A 19,512-nucleotide genomic window follows, 5' to 3' on the forward strand; every position below is an offset into this window, starting at 1 on the left:
GTGGTTCAGATATATGTGGTCATCTTCTCTCTTTGAAGTTTCAGCCATTCATGAAACAGTATCATTAACGTGTGTGTCTGTTTTAATGTGGCAACCAAAAACAGGTAATTTAGCTCTCAGCTATGTTACATGGAAACGGAAGCGGGTACGTGGAAGCGGAAGCGTATGGAAGCGCAGAAGCGAGATTTTTTAAAAAATTAGGAAGCGGATACGTGTTGGAAGCGTATCCACATATATATATATATATGAATATATATACATATGTAAGATTATTTTTTAAAATCTAAAACTAAAAATTATATGATTTAAATTTAAAATAAAGCATTTATTCTTATAATAATTTTCAAATGACTTCATATTTAAACTGTGAAAATACACATAAATTAAATTAAATAATATTATATTATATTTTTTTAATTCCTTATAATTAATTGACATAATATATTTGAATATATGATTTATCTTTAATAAAAACCTCAATGCATAAAGATAATTTATAGTATTAGTTTTAATATTTATATATTCTTATTCTCTCTATTCAATACTATTAAAATTTGGATTATATATAAATTAAAAACTATAATTTTATATTTTTATTGATATAAGACATTGTTTTTTTTTAAATGGAAGCGTGATTCCAAAACGGAATCGTAAGCTTCCAATGTGTTTTTAAAGAGAATATTTTAGAAGCGTTTTGGAAGCGAGATTCCGTAAGCTTCCACAAGGTTCCGATTCCGATTCCGGTTCCGAAGCGGGAAGCGGACGTCCGATGAAGCTTCCGTGCAACGTAGGCTCTCAGTACGATGTCATCCTCACGTGTCTTCATAGACAAAGATATCCAGCCCACGATTGATTACTTTAACTGGTTAGTAGTTGTAGAGAGAACAGTAATATGTTTGTCAATTCAAAGTTGTTTTCTTTTCAGTCTCTCTTGAGTGAGCTTTAATAATTATGTTTTGTAAATTGTCTCAGGTTGACTTCTAACCCAGAGATTGCAAATCGGGTTAATGCAGATTAGGTTACTAGGGTTGAGACAATGACAATTGGGCAGATCTTTGCTTACATCAAGCAGGAATATGCCAAGGTAAATAGAACGTTAAGATACCTCTGTAAAAAACGAAGCATATCCATGTCATTCACTGTCTTTTAACCTGTTGCAGGAAGCTTCTTTTGACTGCATAGCCACAATTGATGATGTTGAGCGTGACAGTGCATGGTACTATATTGCCTGCGGCGGTTGTCAAACTAAGGCCACCAGAGGTCCTTCTTCGTTGATGTGCGCCAAGTGTGGCAACACTAACGTTTCTGGTGTAGCGAAGTATGCATTCTAACCTCACAATTTCATGCTTCATATTTCTAGAATTTGATTTCTGTTCACTTTTATTCACAGATATCTCGCAAAGATCTCTGTCTACGACAATAATGACCAGGCTGTTTTCATCCTACTTGGTGATGCAGGAACTGAGTTGACAGGGAAGCAAGCGGCAGAATTGGTTGACAACTACTTTGAGGTACGTAGCCATAAACTCAAGCCCTCACCCAGTTCATTAGAACTCACGTTATTCCTCTTGAATTTTTAGGCAAATCAAGAACTTGGTGCTGGCCATCAGATGCCTGCCCCCCCCCCCCAAGCTTTAATTGACACCATTGGACAAACTCATAAGTTCAGGGTCAAGGTGTCTAACCTCAACTTCAGCGGCAAGATTCAGGCTATAACTGTTACTAAGGTTTTCTCACCAGAGATTCTGCCACCTGTGCCAACTCTAACTGAAATCCCACTTGATGCGGAAGATGAAGTTTCTTTGGCTACTGCAAGTGTCGTTGATGGGTCTGGAATCAATGCTGATGATGGAAATGAAAGTAGCAGTAAAAGGGATGAATCACAGAAGGCTAAGCGTCCTAAACATGGCAACTAGATCTTACGCCACTCACTTCGTACGTGCTGAGTGGTCGTCCTTTTTTTTTCAGTTTGAGTCAAGACTATGATTTTAACGTTATTTAAAACTTTGCTTTGGTTTAATATTTTCAAACAGATTGATTTTTTCTTTAGTCTTTGGTTTCATTGCAAAGAAAAGAGAAATATAAAAATTTTGAAGTTAGTGGTGCATTTAAATAACCAAAATTTTAAGATAACACAACATATACATCATTCAGATTACCAAAATAATGGAAATACTATCATCCAACGAAATTTTAAGATAACACAGCATATACATCTATGTACCTTATTACACTTTATGGATAAAAAATAATGAATTACTATATAATACCAAAACAAATCTACCAAGTAATTTCCTTAATTTTCTCAAAATATAAGGTTATCAAATATTTATTAATAATACTATTGGAAAATATATCAAGACATCTTAGGTCAAATACATTTCATATAAGGAATTAATCTTCAAAATTGTAGCCTTACAACAAAGTAGATACAGCCTGGAAAAAAAGAGAACACAACAGGCACCTAAAATTAAGCATATAAAAATAAAACTATCGCATGTCCACAATTGTGCAGCGTTAAGTTTTTGCGTCTATTTTGGTGTGAGTATTTCGGTGTTTAGCTCTAGAAATTAAGACATCATTTGAGTATTTACAAAATTTAGCTTGGTTTTAGTTCGATTATTTTAATTTTCCGCTTAATTTAGATAGCAAAAGTAGGAACCGGTTAATATCCAACTACCTTCATCATATTTATTGTGTTAATCATGGTACTTTTTTTAGTTCTTATTAGATTTAAAATTAGATGAAATTGGTATAAAAACAATTCCGGATTGAAAGTTAAATTAAAATAACATAAAATAAAAGAATAAATATAGTAAACTTTAAAAGTGTTGACATTCTTAAAAAACATATATGTCAATATAAAATAGAAATAAGCTTAAATATGGTTTAATCACAAAATTATAAGATAAACATTTATCAATTTAATAAGTTATTTAGATCTGCTTTTGATTCTCAGTAAATCACATTTACATTTTTTTAAATTGTTACCTTCAATCTATCTATATACCATTAAATTTTTCCACGTTATTTATAAGAATTTAGGTTAGAACATCACCAATTAATGCATTGAGAATTTTTTACAAGTTTTAAAAACTTTCTAAATTGCTTCTCCCTATTCCAACACCTTCGCAAGCTTAAGAATAGTGGAAATAAGTTTCTACTGTAACATACAAACAATATTCCAAGGTTAGAATTTTTTAAAATTTACCAATGACTAATATATCTGCATATGTGTAATGCAATCTATCCATAGTACTTTATGTAGTAACTAATATGGAATCGTTCATACTGAAATCTACTACATATTTCACATTTTTATAACAAATGATTATTTACAAAAACATAAATACCAAAAAAGTTTATTGAAAATAAATTATGGCTTCAAAACTTAAAGAATTACTGAATCATTTTATTGGTTATCAAAATTTACAGATTTAAGTATTAAAAATCATTGCACATTTATAAAATTATATATTTATATGAAATAAAGGTTATTTACCTATATTTCAAAAAATAATTAAAAACCAATCAGATGATCTATAAAAAATATAGAATATACATAACATAACAGAAAACATTTTTATTTTATTAAATGTAGAGTATTATAATTTTTAAGAAAGATTTAAATATGATTACTAAACTATTAATAGAAACATTTAATATGTTAACATAAATTAATGATATTTCAAAAAAATAAAATATTTTGAAACAAATAAATGATATAATATTTTTTTTTTAAAAAAATAAATCTAAGGTTTAAGTTATATTTAACATTAGTATTATATAATGTTTATAGACAAACAAACCGCGCGTAGCGCGGTAAAATCTCTAGTGTATATAAAAGACTATAATCTATCTATTATTATAAAACACTGTTTTCTCTCCTGTGAGAACGTCACCTAGGATTTCACCTAGGAAAGTCGAGTCCTGGCGTTGCAACACGTGTCCGGGCTGATACAGCACTGCGTTTCATTTAAGTTAGAGTGATATTCATGCGGGCTTCGCTACTTCATGGTTTATTGGGCTACGAAAAATAATAAAAAATCTAGCCCAGTTGCCGAGCTCTCCTTCTTCTACAATGGCCGCTTACAGATTCGTAGGTTTCCCGTCTTCTTCTTCTTTATGTAATCCGAGCAACCGACGGTGTAGATTCTGGATGCAGCCGTTACGGAAAATGCATTGATGCGATGCCATTGACGACATTCTTAACTCCTTAGCCCCACACCATCCACGATAAATCATTCATTGCATCTTAACTCTCATCAAGGCGGTGGAACTTGATCTATAAGAAGGTAAACTTTCTTTGCGTAAAACTCATCTCACAACTCCTACAACACTACAAATTTCTGAAAAACTTCTTTCTCTCCATCATCCATAACGTTTACTCTTCACCGCAACAAAACTGGCGAACCCTAACCTCCCCATCGTTTGCGGAGGACTGTAATGACCGGACTCTTGCCGTCGTGTCTGGATTGCATAGAGCTTGAGATATGCGGAGCATAGACGTGGCCGTGTTACTGACTCAGGAAACAAAGGAAGAGTAACGGCAACGGGAGTCCAGCAGACTAAAAGATGCACTCTTAGAGAGGCGGAGGCCGAGGACAATATCAGCTGCGAGAATTTTGAAATATCCAAAAGTAAACCTTCAAGAGAATCAGTTAGAAAAGTAGTTCGTGAACAAGAGAAGGAAGTTATGTTATTTGATAATGATAGTGGTGGCTCTTACAAGGCGGCTGCACATGAAAAAGATGGAGATAATGCTCTTTTCCCTGAAAGTATAAATCTTTCACTATGTTTATGATGTTAAATATGATCATTTATGCATAGTTTTGGTTTAATATTTTTGGTTTGTGCTCAATAAGGTGACGACAACAGTTCAACATGGTACGAGAACGAACTACTATGGGCACCTTCGTCGCCAAAATAACTGAAGATCGGTATTGTTCTCTCCAAAGGTGAAGTACCTGGTGGGTGCACACTGTCATACATGAACCATTCGGTGAGTCAAAGCCTTACTCTACACCAACTACTCGCTCCATATCTCTCTGTCTTAAGACTTAGGACTCAAGAGTCATCTCATAAAACATTCTTAAGAGCAGAGTAGCAGGATCACTCATATTTCATAATTTGTGCTCTTTTTAGAAGTTTAAATTTGATGTTAAGATTCGAGCATCAGTGTCTTAAGTAATCAAATTTGATGTCACTCCTTAACTTCAAACTTACTATTCCCATCCCTCAAATCTTTTTTTTCTCAGTGTTGTGTGCAGGTTGATGTTGTCCTAAGATTATCATCTCTAAGTTTTCTTGATGTTGTATAAAAGACATGCATTGAGAGGTACGGTACTATTCTCAAAACACTAGACTTTGATTTCGTTTGCATAACACATTCTTTCTGTAGTTTTCTGATTCTAAGTACCTCTGCTTCCACTTTGTGATTCACTCAGCTGAAGAAGCATCTCATCACTGCTAGCTATATTGATGATGAAATATCCATGTTACATGAGATGGCTAAGAATGCTTGGATAACGGTTCTTGGTGAAGCAACATCCCACAATAGTGTGAATCTCACTTAGCCTTTAGTTTGAATCTCAACCCTCTTAATAGTGTGCGTCAGAGGAAAAATGTGCGTTACCCTATATATCTATATCTAAATTATACTATATATCTATGTTAATATCATTAAAATTTAATTATATATCATATACGATAGATAAAATTGATTGTTTTGATTTATTTAACCTAAAATGATTGCGAATAAACAAAAGCGGTCATTTGATTTATATGCGCACGTCAATTTATTACATAATAGTAATTGATTTCTTAGTTATTTAATATATAATTATTATTTTATTATTTCATAATATGCAAAAAACATAAAAATGAATAAATATAAAATATTTATTCTGCACTAGGTGCGGATCTTAACTTAAGTATGTATCTCTTTAATAATTTTAAATCTTAAACATTTTTTAAATCTCAAGCCAAAACAAAATGACGAAATGAGAATAAACTCAAAAATCAATATTTATATTAAGCAATAACCAAAATAAAAAATACGACACAAAAATGAAAAAAAATATTGAAGATAGATAGGATTAACACGTAAACGTAAACTTCTCATAAGCATAATTAACTTTTAAATTGCTAAATCATGATATAAAACCGAGCTGACATAGTTTCATTGTAATCAAATAGTCCGCCTGAGATTCTTCGGCCTAAACATTAGGTTCTTATGCTATAGGTGATTTTTAGACCTAAAATATTTTTAAAAATGGGATCAGCTCATCAGTAAATAAATTATGTAATTAAAAATAAAGTTTTTAAAATGCATTTTCCGGTTTTGGCGGGAAAATGCATTTTCCGGTTTTGGTGGAAAAATTATGTTTTCTGGCTTTGTCGGGAAACTTCCGTTTTCCAGTTTTGGCGGGAAAATTGTATTTTCGGTTTTGGTGAGAAAATGCGTTTTTTTTTGTTTTGGCGAGAAAATGCGTTGTTTCCGGTTTTGGTGGGAAAATGTTTTTTTTTTTGCGGTTTTGGCCGGAAAATGCTTTTGAAGTTTTGGCGGGAATATGCGTTTTTTAGGTTTTGGTCGAAAAGTGTGGTTTTACTTGTTTAGCCGAAAAATGTGTTTTAATGAAAATGTGTGTTTTAAATCTTTTTGCGGAAAAATGCATCTTGCGGTTTTGGCGGAAAAGTGTGTTTTTCCGTTTTGCGAGAAAATACATTTTTTTGTTATAGCGAAAAAATGTATATGCAAAAAAAAATAGAATTTACGGTTTGAAAATAATATTTTGATTTTAAAATGTCATTTTTGTCATTTATTATTTTGGACTGCACTAGATGCATCTGCATCCAGATGCACCATCAAGACTCACCTTCATTTGGGTGAGAATTTGAGATGATTCAGCTGGGTGATCCATCTGGATGTAGCATTATAATGCATTAAACGAACATCAATTTGCATCTTCACCCAGATGGATCACCTGGGTGAGCAAACGAACAGGGCCATAGTGGCCTCATATTTTTTACTATCAAGTAATTATATATTAGAATAATTTTTTTGTAACTGAATAGTATTAGAGCTATAGATTATAATAATATTTAAAATATGTTTTTAACGATGAATCAATATTTAGCAGATAATAATATATTTATTTAAATTTAGTAGGAAACTTATAATTATGGCAGTTAAAGTTAGTAATATATATAGCTCTAATACTATTCAGATACAAAAAAAATATTCTAATATATAATTACTTGATAGTAAAAATATGATATAGAAAATTATTAAGAAATGAAAATAGAGAAAAAGATCAAAATAGCACTAAATCAAGTTTTTGTTCTCAAACTAACACTCAAGGCCAAAAGTCACAAAAATAGCACTCAAGGGGTGGGGTTTAGGGTTTAGAATTTAGGGTTTAGGATTTAGAGTTTAGGTTTTAGGGTTTAGAGTTGAGAAGTGAGGTTTTGGGGATAAGATTTCAAATTTTGAAAATTAAAAAAATTTAAATTTTTCAAAAAATAAAATGCTATTTTGGTCATTTTAGTTTTTGAATGCTATTTTTGTGATATAAACTTAGAAAGGTGCTATTTTGGAGATTTGCCCATGAAAATAATCGAAGAGGGTCATATTATTTTTTTATTTGTCAACAAAAGAATCATATTGTTAAATAAGCAATATATTATATGAAAACTAACAGAAAAAATAGTGGAAGGATACATATGTTTTTAAAGAAGTGCATAATAGGGGTTGACTCTCGTATGTCACGAGTATTAGCAAACAATCTGAAACCACTACACTAAAACATCTCTAAAATGTGGCCTCTAAAACTATTTATTTGATTGTGGCCTAAAACATATGCTTCATCAGCCTTATGCAAAGGACGGGCCTCTCTGCAGACATCTGTTTGAATAGAGCTTCTGCTTCTTGGAAGTTTCCGTTTCTCGCGATCTGAGAACTGCAATGGAAGTTAGATGTGCTCGTACTCGTCTCCACAAAGTTTCGTGTTGTTGTATGTGTATCACAAAATATATAGTTAATCATAAAATAATATAGTTTAATCAAATTTAATATGCCTTTAATATGTACTAGAGTTTGTTTAATAGCATAGACATATGAAATTCTTTAAAACACATTAATATAATGGCTGCACAAACATGTATTCGTATGGATATTTGTTCAATTTGTTATATATAACATTTATGATACATTATTGATTTTAATTGTATGTAATTTATTGGTTATATAAAACCAATCAAAATAATATGTTATATCACATGTTTGTAATTAATAATTTTTCTACTACAATAACCAATTTTTGATGTATTTATTTATAAACTAACACACCAATTATTAGGTTTATTTATATTAATAAATCTATCTTTTTAAAATAAATTATTTAGAAATTCCTTAAGAGAGCCATTTTTAAGTTTTTATCACAAAAATAGTCTTCAATAAAGAAAATGACCAAAATAAAATTTATTAAAGGGTAAAAATATAAGGTTTATTAAAGGGAAAATGATCTTAGGGTTAACTAATCTAGACTTAGGGTTTAGAGTTAATGGGTGAGGTTTCGGGGATAGAGTTTCAAATTAAAAAAAAAATTAAAAAAATAAATATTATATTTTCAAAATAAAAAGAGCTATTTTAGTTATTTTCTTTCTTGAAGGCTGTTTTTGTGATAAAACTTAAAAGCGCTATTTGAGAGAATTATTCTAAATTATTTTATATCAAAAAAATGTACTTCAATTTTAATAGAATAAATAGATAGATTTATCTCTAGATTTTTATATGTCAGATACATGGTTGGTTCATTCAATTGGGTGGTTCACCTTTGTCTTGGAATTCACATAAACATGACGTTGTCTCCTGTTCTTCAGCAAAAAAGCAGAATATCGGGCAATAGGTGATACTGTGGCGTAAATTACTGTGTCTGCGGGAACTCCTTGCTGTGTTTGGAATTGATACTACATCGAGCATTACTCTGTATTCAGACAGTTTATCGGCAATCCAATTGGCTGCTAATCCGGTTTTTCATGCTCGTACAAAACATATCGAGAAGGAGTGCCATTTAATTCAAGATTGGATCAAGAAAGGTGTGATCAAGAAAGGTGGTTCGACCAAATCGCAACTGGCTGATATTATGACTAAAGCGTTGGGCCGAAAGGAGTATGAAGCTTTTCTTTGCAAGCTGGGTGTTCTCAACCTCCACACTCCAGCTTGAGGAGGGTTATTGGGCCGTACGGCCCTTTTGTATTGTAAATCTATTATGTACAAGTTAGGTTTAATACTTTGTATGTGTATCTATCTATATAAAAATATATTCGCCTCATTCCTGCTTTGCCACGTCATAAAGTCGGTTCCTGACAGGCCGACACGTGTTGGGGTTGGATGATACTCACCGTTTTACTTAATCACAGTTATTAATGGGCTTTTTTTTTTGTAAATAAATATTTCAGATCAGTGTTTTAGGCTTAACACAATTGGGTTTCTGGGCTGTAGGGTAACACATGAGAGGGTCCCACATGAAACGGCTTCTTCTCCAAAAATAATGTCGACGAACGAAAGATAGATCTGCTGCATTTTAACAACTCCGGTTCAAACCTACGGCCAGTGAAGATTTGCTGCACCGGCCACGCTGAATTCCGATCAAGGTTAGTTGGAAGGCGTCGTATTTGGCTGTTCGATTCCACTTCTTCTACCTTTGGTTGAATTTTGGAACCGTTATGGATTCATGCATCCTCATTGACTATCACATTAAATCATTCAATGAACCCCCTCATTAAAACATTTTAACTCAAATATAACTAATCTTAACATAAATAATCTTTCGACACCCTAAAATTCTCAAAACCCATAAATATTATTATATACTTCTCTTAACAAAATTTTACAAAACATACATACAAAGGGATTATACAATTACATCACAAAAAAAAAGCATGAATTACTTTAGGAATGACTCAAGTTTTGAGTCATATTCGCAAAAAAAAACCTTAAATAAGTTAGTTTAATTAAGAATATTATAAAACAAAACATTTGAATTAAAACAAATATTAAAAATATAATGTTATTTATCAGAAAATAGTGAAATTTACTGTCATTATAATTCAAAACAAAAAAATAATTATAATGATCTCATAAGTTTTTCATTATTTTTTCGTTTATAATATTTTTTAATCTATCATAATTTTAAATTACTTCATAAATTATTATAAAATCACTTTTATTATAACTTCCCACCCGTAGGACGGACCGGCCCTAATTGTATATAAGGCGTTGCCTTCCCATGAAATAAAATAAGAAAACCTTTTATAACTACTAAGGTTTCTTGACAAGAGATGAATATAATCATTGATTATATCTACAAGAGAGACAAATTTGGTGAAATTAGAAAACCGTATTAGAACAGATGGAATTAGAAAACCGAACGAATATCCAATTCATGCTCACCCCTAGTCAATCCTGTATAGAGAAGTATGGTCGCAAAGACACCACCACCAGCAAATGGATGCGGCGGCTACCACCGTTGCTTGCTTTTTGTTCATATCATTTCATTTGTGTATAGAGTTTTAGAAACATTTCTAATATGATAAGAAGGGTCTAAGAAGAATACATTGGAGAATGTGTTTGTTACTTGTGTATCAAGTTTGCATGTGATAATGATAGAAACATATCAATATCTTATTTTTGTTACTTCGTTCATATGAATAAAATAAGTTCTCCAAACCTTTGCAGAGTTTACAACATTCATTGTTTCCAATATGTTTGTGTGAAACATGAATGTTAATATGTTATAGTCTGAGATATTACGTGCAAGAGATGTAAACATGTATGCATAAATCAGAACTCAGTAGATTTAGTACTACTCAAAATAGAAAGTCATGAACGTGGTGATTTTGTTAGTTGACATCGTGTTTCTAAAAAATGTATTTTTAGCAAAGCATATAAAACCAAACTAATACATAGACAACCCGACTAGTAGAATGGGTCAATCACACGTCTCAACTCTCAGCTATATAATAAAAACCTATTAAAAATGTACACAAGTGGAGGTTAAACGCAACACCTGGTATGTATTGTAAAAATTTAGAAAATACAAAGTCAGCAAACGGCTCATCTTAGAAAAGGAAGTATATATATATATATATATATATATAGATAGATGGTTCTATCGATGGTCATTTGTTTCTATCAACCAATAAACAGAAATCCATTAAAAGAAAGATCGATGGAGACGACGACAGGTTTGATCGTCAAAATACTGGGTCCGCTTATAGGCATCATACTTGTCATTTTGGGTATCGTATCCTATTGTTACCAAGAGGACCGCAAAGACACAGAGGCTGCTGATAACACGGCTACAACCGTGGTTTGATATACTTTAAGTACTGCTTTTTCAATTCGTTAAAATATTCTTCTTGTGTGAAATTGAGTTTGTGGTGTGGGAGAGATGTAAATGAATTTGTTAATCGTTATTTCAACTTTAGTTTATTTGGTAAAAAATTAAATCGTTATTTGTTTTCTGTATTATTAACCAGCCGATTAAGATTTTCATCGATGAAGTTAAAAGTATTTGAACCCGTGCCACTTGTTACAAAAGAAAGAAAAGAATACAAGAAAGCTTTGGTGAACCTTTCAAACAAATTAAGATACCAAGTACTGAAATCTATCTTTGTTATGTTTTTTTATTTAATTATGCCTTGGTGAACCTTTTACAACTACAACTCTACAAGTAATAAGGGCATTAAACAAAAAAAAACAGTACGCGTGAGCTACTAGCTCATTGTGCTGCTTCAATCTGGATGCTTCGCTTGTGACGAGTTTATGGAATATGATACCAAGTTTACTGTTGATATTACTTTTCTTCTTGATAGGAGAACAAAAACCAATCTCTTTTGGTCTGTTGGATCTTCGTATCACATACCCATCTTACAAATGCATGAACTAGAGAAAATGTTTTAAACTCGGATTAAGTCATGAACATACGAAGATGTGATTGTTTATCTATATTGAAAACTAAAATAAAAATAAAGATGATCTGGACTTGTTTATGTACATGAGAATTGAGATTCATGTTCATTGTAGATGTGAATACATTGAAGCATTGAATGGTTTGCATGTAGTATCTCCACAATAGATAAGATACAACATGAAACATAACACTAACTAAAACATATTACCTTTCCTGTTGTATTAAGTTCTCCGAAGAGTATGAGGATGAACTCATGAACGTCTTCTGCTTACTTTACTCAAACCGAGAAAACTTAGCCACTTCAACGTCGATGTAATACTGCCTTCGCTATCACAAAAGTTTTGAAACGCCTTCTGGAGAGGGCCAGTAGAGGACTTGGCCAGTTGGCCTGACATCAAGACAGTCTCTCTAACCGGTGGTAGGAAATACAAGATTTGGATAACTCATTTACGTAGGATATGATTTGCCCTAAATTCTTAAAAGCCAACAAAACAAGCCTTTGGTTTTTTACTTTTCTTGTGACTTCATCCAACTTGCCTCCTTGTATATATATATAAACCTAAGTTATACAAATTAAAGATTGCATAATAAGGCGCTTATAGGAAGCGCTAGTTGCTTCCAACAACAAACAAAATAAAGGAAGACTAGGTAATAACCCGCGCTTTGTGCAGGATGTGATTATTAGTTTCGTTATTTTTAATAAAAATACATTAAATCTGTTTAATCTGGATATTGGTTCGGTTTTAAGTTTTTTTTATTGGTTTTAATCTTCTAAAATATAACTATTATTTTAAATTAATATTTATTTTAGTTTACTCGGTTAAAATGTTTGGTTTTCTAGTTTTTCGAGTAAAAACCAAAAAATAATATCATTTATTTATTTTCATGTTATGAGTTTTAGATAGTCGTTATGTCGAACCAATAGTTTCATATTATAGTTTCTAAAATAGTTTAATAAAAAGAAAAAAGAATTGTTAAGATATATTATTTTACTACATTTGGTTGGTAGTGAAAGAAGCATTAAGAAAAAAGTATTTCAACTTTCAAAAAAATTAGATACCTCAGTTGTGGTGAATATTTAGTTACAAGGTGGTCACATCAAGGTGCACATATATATGTATGTAAGAAATATATATAAATAGTTGATAAATATATAAAGATATTATTAATTAATACTAAATGACATTTTTGTTCAAAATAATACATGAAAGATAAAATTAAAATTAATTTAAAATAAAGAAGGCCTTCATTAGTCATTTTTTCATATAAAAAAAATAAAATTGTAGGGGTGGGCCAGATCGAATATATGGGTATTTAGAAGCATTCGTGTCGATTCTATCTTTAACAACCTAGATATTGGTGACTCGGATATCCGAAGTGTTTTAGAATTTTAAAGAAAATCCGATTTGATCCGTAAATAAAATAAAATTTTAAAAATAATTGAAAAATTAATAATAACATTTTATTACAAAATAAAACATTATTAAAAATTTTAAATTCTAGTACCTAATATAATAAATTTAATTCATAAAAATATTATAAAACTGATATAAAGTATAATATATATCTCATATATATATAATTCTTTACATATATGTGTATATATATATGCATATAAGAGATCGAATTAGATATATATTCTTAAAAATATTGGTATTTGTGATTTGCTTCTTTTTTGGATATTGTATTTTAGTATTTGATTTGTTTCGTAGAGTTACGGATATCCAGATTTTTTGGTTCAAATCAAAACGGATAACGAATCGAATCAAAATTTATGAATATTTTGCTCAACTTTATCCGTAAACAATAAAATAATATATATATAGTTTGCCTTTTGAAACCTTATCTATTTTTATTCGAACCGAAAAATCCAAAGTTATATTAGAACCATGCATGTGAGTTTTATATTAATAAAACGCAAAGTACATAGTGTAAACACATTTATGAATATAGTGTAAACGCGTTAACATACTTATTATCAAATCATTGTGATGCTGCCACGTGTCAATTATAGTGTGAATGCATTTATTACAATGCTTATCTTTTAATATCTAAGGGATTCACAAATCTAATTAGGCATATAAAACCCATAAATGCATCCGCGCTAGCCCTAGAAAAAATTTAAGCATGAACATAAAAGGATAAATGGAACTATTTTGAAGTATATGTATCGTCCCTTGCTTCCCAAGCAAACAAAGGAACGTGACAGGAAAATCCACAAGAATCAACAATAAGCGAGGAACAGTTACGGTTTTAACTACTCTTATCTCTTCATAACTTCTCTTGCTTGTTTCCTTCAACATTGTGCGTCCGATATGACTACTACTATTAATAATGTAAGTAAACACTACAATTTTCTAAAGTTATTTTCTAAAATTTCTATGTAATTACTGTTATATGTAATAAAAATCCCGTCAAAAACAAAAGTTTAATATATTTTACGTTTTGTGTACAGGAAATTTGTATCATTAGGAAATAATTATTTCCTTATTTATCGATGTGTCTAGTTGGTGATACTGCAGAAACAGTGTTCTAAAACGCGCTAGGCGTTAACTATACCCCGTATATACGGAGTATATACAAATATATGTTTTTATACGAAATATAAGTATAAGATTAATATATATACATTATATTTGACAAAACTGAACATAATATATTTTAGATCCAATTTTATGTATAAACAAGATATGAGCCTGTTGCGTTGCAACGGGTTTCGTTTAATGTTTTAATTTAATAAAAATCATAAAATAATAAATTATTTTATTATAATATTATGATTGTTTTTTTGCATATGTTGTTTGAGATTTTTTTATAATTAAAACCCGTTTTCACAATTAAGTTCAAGGTAGTATTTGTATTTTATAATCATGGTGCATAGATGAGTTGTTATAAACTTTATACTAAGGATTAGAGAGAGTATTATACACAAACATTTAAACTGAACACAATCCGAAATATTTCCAATTAATATTAACTATTTTTAAAACTTGCAATTTTCAAATTCGTTTTTTCAATATCATTTATATTTTTACAATTTTTCTTGTTAATTGAATAATTGTTACTATTTTGTTATCATTAAATTTTTGAAGTAAAAATTACTATTAAATAAAATTTTACAATTCTCTCTGGTCACGATTTAAAAAAAGAAGGAAAAATTCTTAATTGACTAAGATTAGAATATAATTTTCTTCTAGAAATCGTTTTTATTTAAGATTTTAGGAAAATAATAAGTTATTTTCACATAATGGAAGTTTTTATTGACACATTCACAATCTAATTTTTTAATTGACAATATCACAATCATATGAGGTGAAATATTTGAAGTTAATTTTGGTTTATATTTTTTAACACAAAATTATTAAAAAGCAAAGTTAGTTAATGATAAGAAAAATAAGATTACTTTTACGTTTTATTTTCTTTAAACGTTTAGAAAGAAAATTAATTATTTTATTTCTTTTAGATTTTTATACATATATTTTATTTTTAATAGAAAAATTATGTTTAATTATTTATATATTTTGACTTATACATACAAACACATATTTATCATATTCACACATACTCATGTACAACAATAACATCAAAATTAAAAAGTTATGCTAGCATCATAAGATGTAATAAGGATAATAAAAAGTTGAGTTGTATCAAGAAATTAAAACAAAATACTCAGATAATACTTTTCATGTAAATATTATTGTGTTTTGTAAAAATAATATGTGGAAGCTTAAACCTAAATATAGATGTGAAATATTTGTAGCTATTTTTTGTCATAGTTTTTTAACATAAAATTATCTATTAAAAAGGAAAGTTATTTACTTATAAGAAAACAATAAGAGTACTTTTACAATTTTCTTTTAATTATGCGTTTATAAAAGTAATATTATCTATTTTAAAGTTAGTTTTTCTTCATGTTTTTATTAAATAATTTATTGTACTTGTAGGATTTTACAATTCGTTTCTGTTTAACATTTTTTTTCTTAAAAGTTAATGTTTATCTTTTATAATTATCTATCTTTAGTATCTTTAAAAAACATTATAATGAAAAAAAATTAATAATAATAATAATAATAATAATAATAATAATAATAATAATAATAATAATAATAATAATAATAATAATAATAATAATAATAATAATAATAAGGAAAATACCTTAGAATAACACTAAAAACGTTTTTGTCACAAATATAAACTCTAAAGATCAAAATGACCAAAATGTTTCATTAAAGAGGTAAATCTATGCTTATACCCCTAGGGTTAACTAATCCAAACCTTAGGGTTTAGAGTTAAGGAGTGGAAATTTGAGATTGAGATTTAATTTTATAAAATAAAAAATAAATATTAAAATTTTAAATAGTTTCAAAAAGTATTTTCGAATTACAAAAAACTTTGAAAAAAAAAATATTCGAAAAAAAAATTATAAAAAAGTTAGAATTTGAAAACATATAATCTAAAACTATAAAAATATATATATTTTATTTTTATTTTATTTTTTATATATCTAGGGTAGCAGGGCTATTTTACCTATTAAATTAAACATTTTGGTCATTTTCCTCTTTGTGTTCTATTTTTGTGATCAAAACTTGAAAATTGTCTATTTAAGAGAATTGCCCTAATAGTAATAATACTAAGACTATTAAATAATATTTAAGAAAAATCGTTTTTATTATTTTAGTATATATATTTTAATTATGATATAGTTTAACACATATCACATTTTTAAATATATAACTACTATGAGTCACAATCATGTTAATTAGTAATTTTGAAAAACCAAACTCAATATAATCTTTTATAATTATATTTTCATTAAAATTCTAGAAAAGAAAAAATTATATTAAATAAATAGTTTTCAAATCTATTTTTTAGGATTTTTAAAAAGGAAAATTTCTAAAAACATTGCTACTAAATATTTTTATAAATCATTTTTACTATTAAATAGTTTTTAAAAGTAGTTTTTGTTCAAAATTCATTTTTATTATCTTATTATATATATTTTTAATCAGTATATATTTAAACACATGTCACAATATTAAAAAGAAAATTATTAGCAAATAATCTTTTGCAATAATCTTTTGATTAGGATTTTAAAAAAGAAAAATTAATATTAAATAATATATATAATAATATTTTTAATAAAAGTAATTTTTGTTAATATTTTAGTATATATATTTTTAATTATGAGATAGATTAACACATGTCACAACTTTAAATATATAATTGTCATGTGTCGTGATCATGTTAATTATCAACTTTGAATATAAAAACAGTACAATTAGTTACAGTTATTGTATAGCGCCTAAACGCCGCCTAGACGATAGAACACTGGATAGAAACAATAAGCGTTACTACATGCGACTTATGGAAAACGGCTAATAATATTTTCAAATATGTTCCCATGCATATCTTGACGAACATATTTGCAACACGACCAGAATCTGATGTCAGTATTATTGAGTGCGTGAACCCATTAACCAAGCGTCGTACTCGATATGCATATTGGAAAAACAGTAAGGTATGTGTTTAGCCTTTTCTTTGGTTGAATATATGTCTATTCTTTCAATATCTTTAAGCTCGAGTTACATATTTGATTGTGATGTACATTCGACTTTAGGTTAATCACTCGGAATCTTGGATCATCAATATGGATATCATTAGGATCTAGACCTAAGGCCTTAATTAATAATTAATGATATTGATCACTCAAGAGTCAATGCATCGATTACTAATATGGTTTTCTAACTTCTCGTTTTCTTATCAACTAGTGGATTCTAGCTTGCTTATGCACTGTTATAAATATTTAAAAATTAATTAATTATTAATTATATGAATAAAAGATGTCGTGGATTCAATGTATAACATTTTGTTATTATTACTTTTGGACAAAGCCTATAAAAATCTACTTCTTTCATGTTAGAAAGATACATTCATTCGAACACAACAACAACAAAAACAAGACATCTTCTTCCACTTGAATATTCTTTTATTTTTTTAGTTGTTTTGTGTTTGAGGGTAACGAACATAGGTTCGACATGTTCTTTTCTTCAGTGATATAAAATTAAAATATATCCAGTTGTATCATAGGATTTTGGAATGCCATGCAAATTATCATACAATGGGACGATTACAGAATTAATGAAAGAGTGTCTCTCCTCTTGCAAACCCGTTTTTCTTTCCAAATTCTTGTATCGATTTATTTATTCAAATGCTTTACAATTTTTCAATTTTTCCTATTTTAGAATTTGTGTTCTTACAGTGTGATGTTGTGAATTGAGAGTACATATAATACAAGAAAAGATTATAATTTTTGGTTCGATGAGACAATGATCTTTTAAACATGGAACATTTTCAATATATGGTTTTTACTCATGTATAAATGAGAGTGCATATTGATTGAAGAACTGATTAGTAAGCAGAAGGACTAGGCACGGTATTAATTTATACATGCTTTATCAGTGCATTGGCAACAACAAACACCGCCATAACTATAAATTCGACATTCACCTGCATTTTGGAACCCCATAGACTCGCATTTTGCCGCGCATGGTGGCGTGAGTGTACATCCGTCCGGCATACATTTGTAATAAACTCCTAATTAATTGGTTTATCATAAAAACAAATAGACAATACATCAAGTACCAAAATAAATTAATTCAATATTTTAACATATTGCATATACATATGGACTTTTGTTCTGTGTTTAGTGACTTTAGCTTGTTTTTAAAAATAAAAGATCAACTGAATTGAGAAATACGGATTAGAAAAAGTTGTTTTTTTTGAGTTTGAGAAGTCCATATCTAAACAAAGAAATACGTCTACCTGGAACGGCCGAATCAATGGGCAAAATGATGAGAGCAAACACCATCATGGAAAGTAACAGAAGAGATGAAAACTTCTCGGTTGCCATTACTTTAGTTTTAGTAAATGCTGGAAAAAAATAAGGCCTATAAAATAGTTTGGTACAAAATAAATGTTAGAAGAAATTCTTATATAATAAGTACTTATTAAGACTAAGAATATAACGAATATCAAAAATAATATTTCTCTATGTAATAAATATTTTGTAACTGCTCAAAGATGTATTTTTTCAATATTTGTTGTCTTCTTCAGTAAGAAACTTTAACATTATAGATCAAACCACCTTTACTCTGGTTATTTGTTGAGAACTGGTTGCGTTGGTCTTCTTTGTGTTTGTATACACATTTACACAAATATATAGTTTTTTTTTGTGTGTTCAAAAAAAAATATAGAGTTTTTTAATAAATCTTCCATATCATGGTAATGAATATCTCCATATCATAAATTTGACTGTATTATCTACAATTGGGCAATGTATTTAATAGTTATTATGTTTCCATTAAAAATTGTGCTGAGATGTTAAGCTATTTTTAATTTTAAATAATATAAAGACCCTTTTATAAAAAAGCACATTTAATTAAGAATCTAGCACCCCCTACTTTCCAAAACTTTTAATCCCTTTTTAAAAGAGAATTTAATTATTCTCAGATTCAAACTCAACTTAAGTTATAAT

The 19,512-nt window shown here is 29.0% G+C and overlaps 1 protein-coding gene and 1 long non-coding RNA gene across 2 annotated transcripts; both read left to right on the plus strand.

The window, feature by feature from the left end:
• Positions 1-1,036: 1,036 nt before the first annotated feature.
• LOC125597615 lies at positions 1,037-1,916 on the plus strand. Its single transcript, XM_048772213.1, has 4 exons — positions 1,037-1,084; positions 1,161-1,318; positions 1,391-1,511; positions 1,581-1,916. Exons 1-4 carry the CDS (start codon positions 1,037-1,039, stop codon positions 1,914-1,916), a joined length of 663 nt encoding a protein of 220 aa, XP_048628170.1.
• Positions 1,917-4,017: 2,101 nt separating this feature from the next.
• LOC106382132 lies at positions 4,018-5,732 on the plus strand. The gene is made up of 3 exons (XR_007331847.1): positions 4,018-5,002; positions 5,259-5,338; positions 5,448-5,732. It is a non-coding gene; the product is annotated as an uncharacterized LOC106382132 (long non-coding RNA).
• Positions 5,733-19,512: the final 13,780 nt, after the last annotated feature.

Source organism: Brassica napus, unplaced genomic scaffold (assembly GCF_020379485.1).
Source record: "Brassica napus cultivar Da-Ae unplaced genomic scaffold, Da-Ae ScsIHWf_1506;HRSCAF=2102, whole genome shotgun sequence".
Taxonomy (NCBI): Eukaryota; Viridiplantae; Streptophyta; class Magnoliopsida; order Brassicales; family Brassicaceae; genus Brassica; species Brassica napus.

Excerpts from the sequence above, each read along its gene's own strand:
- LOC125597615 (XM_048772213.1), top strand. The coding sequence starts at position 1,037 with ATGACAATTGGGCAGATCTTTGCTTACATCAAGCAGGAATATGCCAAG. Across the intron at positions 1,085-1,160 it reads TCAAGCAGGAATATGCCAAG|GAAGCTTCTTTTGACTGCAT; the intron begins GTAAATAGAACG and ends AACCTGTTGCAG. Across the intron at positions 1,319-1,390 it reads AACGTTTCTGGTGTAGCGAA|ATATCTCGCAAAGATCTCTG; the intron begins GTATGCATTCTA and ends TTTTATTCACAG.